The 7595-nt window shown below is 44.9% G+C and overlaps 2 protein-coding genes across 3 annotated transcripts; both read left to right on the forward strand.

Annotated features, from left to right (window-relative positions):
• Positions 1–1486: 1486 nt before the first annotated feature.
• LOC122013546 lies at positions 1487–2518 on the forward strand. The gene has a single exon (XM_042569810.1). The coding sequence runs from the start codon at positions 1487–1489 to the stop codon at positions 2516–2518; it is 1032 nt and encodes a 343-aa protein (XP_042425744.1).
• A 2826-nt stretch (positions 2519–5344) lies between these two features.
• LOC122017055 (probable RNA-binding protein ARP1) lies at positions 5345–7215 on the forward strand. Of its 2 annotated transcripts, XM_042574526.1 has the most exons (6): positions 5345–5490; positions 5576–5767; positions 5855–6038; positions 6143–6311; positions 6693–6732; positions 6807–7215. In XM_042574526.1, exons 1-6 carry the CDS (start codon positions 5365–5367, stop codon positions 7008–7010), a joined length of 915 nt encoding a protein of 304 aa, XP_042430460.1. In that variant the 5' UTR covers positions 5345–5364; the 3' UTR covers positions 7011–7215. The 2 variants fall into 2 exon arrangements, with proteins under 2 accessions (XP_042430460.1, XP_042430461.1); XM_042574527.1 differs by lacking the exon at positions 5345–5490 and having other exon boundaries at positions 5513–5767.
• The last annotated feature ends 380 nt before the right edge of the window (positions 7216–7595 follow it).

The raw sequence follows: 7595 nt of genomic DNA on the forward strand, positions 1-7595 counted from the left end.
CTTTTTGAAGAAGAGGAACTCGAGGGAGCATAAAAAATACCATCAACTAGGTTTTGTTACCAATGTGTCAATTCAAAAATCCACTGATATGCACCTACTTGAAATCGGCAAGCAACTAAGATAAAACAAAACAAACCTGCAATCAAGCATTGGGTCGAACTGGCGAAAACTCTTCCCCCAAACCTCGATAGAGATAATTCCTGCTCGTCATCACGGCACGTAGAACGAGTTCTCCAATTCAGTAAGTACAATGGCAAATGGCTCCCGCCCGAGATACGAAGGTTTCTATAACGTGCAAGATCCCAATGCCCAATCACCGTCGGCAGATAGCCACATTCTACGGCTGCTTTATGGGGACTACCAACGGGCCGAGGGCTAAGGTCCAATTATCGCTAACACGTCATAGTTTTTTTTTTGTTATTTGTTTTTTTTTCGGGTAATATATAAATCTAAACTAACATAACGTTTCTCAAATATAACCAGAACTTAAAAATAAAAAATTAATTTACCTTTTTAAATATATTAGATTTAATTTCTATTGTAATTCTATCTCATCCATGTAGCATTTTGTCATAACAGTAAAAAAAAATATATCGGAGACATGTAGCTGAAGATGACAAACTGTTCCCAATTCCTCCCTATCAAACTCCTACTCTTTAATCCAGTCAGACTTTGGTCAGACAGTTAGGATTAAAATAATTTTAAAATAGTAAGATACCTAAATCTTGAAGGATAAAAGTCAAAGACCCACTAACTATTTTGACAACAAACCCTTTGGAATATCTTCAGTCTTTTTGTTGGATTTGAGTGGGGATTTCGGGACCCACTCAGCCACCTTAGTCCACCGAACAGAGTCTAATCAAGTGGAGTAAAATAGTACTGTTAGTGGCATTGAATAAGATTAGTCCGGTTGACAGGTGAGATTGGACCACCTCGTGCTAGGTGGGAGCTGGACAATGTGACTTTGAAGCATCCAATGGGAATCGAATCCAACTAGACTGACCCAAACGCGACATTATATATACATGAACAAAAATACATGATAATAATGTTGTATTAAATGGAAATGTTAGATCTGCATTGTGATAGGATAAGTGCCAATACCAAACTTTGGTAGTGGCATGGCTGATCCATCCGATCACACCTGACGACACCCCCACCATACGTTAATTTGCTACCCAAACACAAAATCAATGAACTTAGGAATGAAATGAAAATAAAAAAATAAAAATTTATTTTTAATTATTTACTTTTATTAAAGATACTGAGTTAATGGCGAAAATATATTTATAAAATTATAAGTAGTAGAAGTAGAAGATAACAAGGAGAAGACCAAATCTTATCTGCTGCCAGTACAGTTTGCACAGTCCATCAAGCACAGAACTTAAAAGCTCATGCTACGACCACACTCCACCACCCCTGCCATAGCTCTGCCTCTCCTCTTCCGCTGCCGCCTCCTCCTCCTCTCGCCGCATCCAAAATGCTGATGACCGGCGGTGTCAAGGTCTCCTCCAGCCCTGGGCGGGAGAAGCTGCCCCCACCGATCGGCCTCGCGCGCCTGCTGTACGGCAAGGCCATCGGAAGCCGTAGCCGCGGACGCTCCGCCTCCGCCGCGCGGTCCAGCCCCATGTTCGTGTCGCAGAGTCGGAGCCGTGGCCGTTCCGCCTCGGCGGCGGTGGAAGTGGCTGCCGCCGCCGCCGAGGAGGGCGAGCCTTCGTCGCCCAAGGTCACGTGCATCGGTCAAGTCCGGATGCGTAACAAAAACAGGACACCGTGGGGGAAACATAGGAAGGCGCCTTCGGCCAAGAAGCAGAGGAGTCACTCCTGCCTCGTGTCCTGCCACTGCTTTCACAAGGCTTTCCTCTGTGTCGTGTTTAAGACGCCCCCTGGCGGCAGCGGCGGTGGCCGACGCCGTCTCTGGTTATGGAGGCGGAGATGGAGCTGCATCCAATCCGGCCGGAGCGAGGAGTATAAAGAGAGGAAGAAGCTGGATCCGGTTAAGTCGCCACAGCTACCGGAGTTTATCACGTGCGCTACGAAGGAAGCGGATCAAAAATACGACGACGGCGAAGGGAAAAATGGGGAGGCGGTGGTCGTGCGCGAGGAGCCACCGGTGCCTTTGTCATCGGAGACGACATCTTCTCCGCCGAAGAACGCTCTCCTCCTGATGCGCTGCCGGTCAGCGCCGCACAACCGGGCGTCCTCGCTCGCCACAGGCCGGTTCGCGTTACCTCCAGACGAGGAGCTCGTGCAGCAGTCCGCTGCCGGAGAAGAAACAACACAGGAGGCGGCGGCGGAAGCGCAAGCGGAAGAGGAACATCAAGTAGAGGACGACGAGGCAAAAGGGTCAGAATCTCAGCGGCTGTTAGTGCTGCCGCGGAGCAAGTCAGAGCCGGCGTGGCGGGCGGCGGCGAAGCTGGCTGTCCCGGAGGCCGCCTCCTGCTTCTGGCCCGCCCAGGTCAACGACAATCGGCTTCACTACTCGAGCCCCACCGACGTCTCCTCCCCACCGCAGTGATGCCTCTGTTTTTTCGTTCCCGTTCCAATGTAATAAAATATTGTTCAATTAATATCACTTCTTTCCTTCCTACATCTATTGCTACAATTAATTATTGTCGCCGACCGAATCAAATCAAATGGAACCAGGAAAAAAAACATGCACTGCACGAGTGGTGGCAAGGCGAAGCGTGGTGGTTCTCGTGATCCCTCCGGGAATCTGTAGTGGCTTTGGATCATCGACCATTGGGATGAAAGCATGAAGACACTCACACAACGGGGAAGAAGGCAAAGCGTGGCCGTACGCCTCGGGAATGCTAGTAAACTGGATCGTCCAGTGTTCTCTCGTGTCGCCGTGTCGCCCGGCCAAGTCTTATGTTACGTCTTAATTATCTGGCTTTGCTCTGTTTCGAGGCAGGAAGGATGAAGAGCTCTGCCAACGGCGCGGCGCGGCGCAGGAGGTGGATGGCACGTGCTGGGTGTGGGCCGGATTCGGTCCGGTGGTTGATTTGATGTTTCGTGAGGTGTCTGTGCGGAATGGAGTAAGTGTTCGTGATGGGTCGCTCCGATGACGACGGGTCGACCCAATTGGGCGCCGACTGAATGAGACGGAACAATCCGGCGATCAATGTGGTGGGATCCGTGTTTTGGTTTCTTAAAAAAATCTAAACATTTATTGATTTATTTTCAAAAATTGTGAATTTTATTATTTTTTTCTAAAATAAAAAACGTAAATCTAACTTAGTTTTATTTAGAGAGTAGGAATGTAGGATTGATTCCAGCCTTGTTCTATCGATAATTGGGCTTGACTCGGATGAATCATCTCAAATCGGACCATGTTCCACCGGTTCAAAATCCGGTCCACGGCCTTGCGGTTAAAATGGGCCTTGAAACTATGCTTGGATTGCAATAACCCACAAAATGTCAAATTAGCGTTTCAGGCTTTTAAGTTTAAATCAACAACGTTAGCAACAAAATAGCCAATATTCGCTTGGTTACTAAGAGTAGTTGCATTAGTTATTTAATTATGCACGGATTTAGGTTTTTCTTTTCCAAATAAATTTGGATGGGGAGTCCTTGGTGTTTTGTGGTTCATTGTAATATCTATTAGATCTGTGGTGCAATTAGAGGGAGGGAAAAGCTGTAAATTTGTTACATCAAATTGATTGAATTTTACCATTTTGAGACATTATTGCACCAAAATTTGATTAGTAGATTGAAACTATGAATCATTTCATACTGCCTTGATACATTTTTTTTTGTTCATCTGGCTCATATTTTAGCAAATAACTAAAATATATATGTCTCTGTATTCACGTACCAGAAGCTGCTTTTGCACTTATTTTGGCACGTGGAGATACTAATTGCTAGATGACTATTGCATATTCAAATACTTTTTGAACTTTCATTTTAGTTGACCATCTTTTTTTTGTTAAGGTTTGGACTGATATCACATAGTTGATTGCTTATCTTAAAATAGTTTCCATGCCTCTATTATTCTAATTACTACTTTTCAAGATTCCAACTACTTGAGTTTCCTTCATGTGTACTTCCCCTATTGAGCTTTATCATTATTAAACACAACAAGAGTGATCACCTATGTACAGCTATATTCAATGTGGCTAGAGTGATCACCTATATACAGCTATACTCAAAAAATGATAAATTTAGTTAGTCTGGAGTGACCGGTACGATTTTATGAAATTTTTTTATCGATAATCAGGATAAATCGAGAAGTATTTTCGACAGACAATTCAGAAGTTCAACATCCTTTAATTACATGTCTCATTTGAAGGAATATACAGCTATATTCAAGATCTTAAGGGTGGAAGATCAATGATCCTTCTGCCAAAGCTCATTCAGCTCTTACTTATCTAGGTGGTTTTCTTCATCTTGTCATTGGTACTTCAAAGTCGAGTGATTCTTTATTCCATTCTTCGATTATAAATTTGGCATGAGAAATTATTTAGTTTTGGAATGTGGCAAGTCCTCAGATCGCAGGAGACACTTAACATGGTCCAAAAAAAAACTGACCTGTACGAGCCACAACAATGGAATCAGTCCTCCCCATGGTGGAGGTCGGTGCCATCATTGGCCGCCTGTGAACCAGCTCATTTCCGTTCCATAAATTATTGAATAACCACCACTTTTGGTCTTCACTCTTCACCACTTGCCACTTTTCCTCCCTTCTTTAATTTTCTCAGCCAGCTCACTAACCAGTTGCTCCAGCTAACTCACAGCTCGAGTTTCTCAGTTAACACTACAAGCCCACCATTCTCTCCCACACAACAACTCGATCGTCTCCTCCTGTAGATTTTGTTCCACGGTTGTCCACCTTATGACCTTAGAACAGAGCAGCAGGATATGGCGAAGCAATAAAGATAAGAATCTAACAGCTGACCACTCAGAAGTATTCAATTTTACTAAGTCGAAACGATCGAGCAGTGGCCGATGTTTAATCCTCGTTTTGTTCGATGGTAGTGTCGCCGGAAATGGCGGATTCCAAATTAACTGCATGCCCGTTGCTGCACGCAGTCTGTCGTTATTTGATCCAACAGCTTGTACGTGACTGGCCAAGCCATGAATACTCGATTAGTTTATATTAAGTTCCAGCTCTTGAGCTGGTCCGTACTCTCACCCCTAACATGATTCTCATGATTTGGTCCGAGCTTAATGCAGGACTTCATGTCCTAATTACTGAGGGAAAAAAAACAAAATAATAAAAATAATTAAAAAAAACAGGGGCAGGTGATCACGTGCCTGCCTGGTGTACAGCATGGATCCCTGGTTTAGCTTTCTAAAGCTTCCTTCGATCGATTCACTCGATTCGGGCCAGAAGAACTGGGAAGCACGTTCCTCGGAGTGCCCATGTCTTCTCTGCTTAATTTATCCTCTTATATATTCACAAAACATGCATTCCTTTTAACTTCCATCGAACACCCTCAAATCAAACCAAGCTGTAGCAGACTAGCAGTAGCATCGCCAACACACCCTGTCTCTTCCCTTCCTTATAATTTATAACCCTTCCCCCCTCCTCCATTCCGCCATTAATTCATCACTTCACAATTCGATTGTGCAGTGTCCGTGGTGGAAGGATTCGCGAATGGGGCAGCAGTTTGGGGACACGACGCTGACCAAGGTGTTCGTGGGAGGGCTGGCGTGGGAGACGCGAGAGGAGGCGATGCGCGAGCACTTCGACCGCTTCGGCGACATCCTCGAGGCCGTCATCATATCCGACAAGCACACCGGCCGTTCCAAGGGCTACGGCTTTGTATGCATTTTAATCTTATTTCCTTTAAAAGATGTAAATAATGTTTGTCGTTAAGTTGGCTTCGACGCCTGCCTCTGCGAACGGCAGGTGACGTTCAAGGAAGCAGAGGCGGCGAAGCATGCGTGCGAAGACGCGTCGCCGGTAATCAACGGCCGTCGCGCCAACTGCAACCTCGCTTCCCTCGGCGCCAAGCGAGCTGGCCTCCGACCCGAGCCTCCGTCCACTCGGGTGCCGCTCTCCGCTCACGGCCAACACCACCAACCGCCACCAGGTATCGCGCGCCGTCCCATGCGAACCAATATATGCGCCGTCTTTTAAAAAGAGACCGTTTGGGTGATGCGATCTTTATTCTTTATTGTGCTCGACCTGGCGAAGATATGGCGATGGGACCCAGAGGAGTGTCATCGGCGCCACCGCCGCCGACAGGAGCAGCGCAGTGGTACTACCGCGTCCCCTCCATAACGCCGCCGCCATCGTCGCCTCCTCCGTTCCAACTCCATCACTACCACAATGCGCTCCCATTCTACCCCACCGCCGGCTACAGGTAAAGAATCTCCTCCGTTCACCTTATCCCGGTGCCGGTCAAGAGAATCCACCGGATTCTGCTGGCACATGCACAATCAGCCCCTTGTCGCGTGGCACAGGAGCACACCACGTGATTTCTGACCCGTTCTGGGTTGGCCGAATTGTACCGCCGGAGCTCCCGAGCCATAAACCAGTAGAGCAAATTTCACATTTTAACCCGTTTTTTAAATCCCAGCCAGCCATTTAGGATGAACCTTATGCCTCTGTTAAATTCCATGCACCAGCGACGACAAATCGTAATTTACTAGATTCCGAAAGAGACCACGAAACAGTTAGAAAACATCACATGGCTTCTGTATTTTGGATCGAGACTCATCAATTCTTTGGCTGACTTCTCCAGGTACTCTCCTCGTTACATCACAGACTTCAGTTACAACGGGGTAAACGACTAGTTAATAAATGAAAATTCGAAAATTTTAAAAGTAAAAAAAAAAATGATCTTGAATTTGAGCAGAGGATGGGACATACTGGTGGCTTGGTCGCTGCTGCCGGAACGATGCCAGTGTATCCTTTGTACCAGTTCCAGCAGCATCAGCCTCCCTTCTTCCATGCCCCCAATGCTACTACTGCCGTCGCCACCGTGCCGTCGGCCATCCAGCCTGCTCCGCCCACAGGTCGGTCATCTCAATTCAATCACGGTTGTCACATTTCCTTGTGAGTTTATGGTTGTTAATCATACACCAAAACGAAGAAAGACCAAGAAAACTCTTGTGTAGGGTTTAGTTTGTCATCCTCTAAGCTTCAGGCACTGGCAAGAAAATGCTTAGATCAGTCTGTTTCTGTGAAAGAATAATGGTATTGTTGTAGAATAGGAGTTGTTCATTTATCCACAAACACAATAAAACTTCTTCAAATTGCCCCTTTGTAATGAGGCATTCTATCATCACTTAAACTTTCTTCCACAGCTGAACTTCGATGACATTGAAACCTTTTTTTTAATTGTTTAAGATTAACTAACATTATTGTTTTTATAATTCATGTAAAAATATTAATAGAGTAAATAAATTTTCTCATAAACAAATTGAATTGTGACCGGGTACTCAAACTTATTTATTTACAAACTTTTATCAAGTTGATAAATAAGGTTTAGAGAATTAGATTTATAATTAAAATTTTAAATATGTTAATATATAAATTTATTTGTAAATTGTCACAAGTTTTATATTAAGTTTATTATTTTATATTAAGTTTTAAGGTAAACTCATAATGTTTTTGCCCCGGCTATTTCCTCAGTTGGTATAAT

The sequence above is a fragment of the Zingiber officinale genome, chromosome 8B (assembly GCF_018446385.1).
Source record: "Zingiber officinale cultivar Zhangliang chromosome 8B, Zo_v1.1, whole genome shotgun sequence".
In the NCBI taxonomy this organism is placed as follows: Eukaryota; Viridiplantae; Streptophyta; class Magnoliopsida; order Zingiberales; family Zingiberaceae; genus Zingiber; species Zingiber officinale.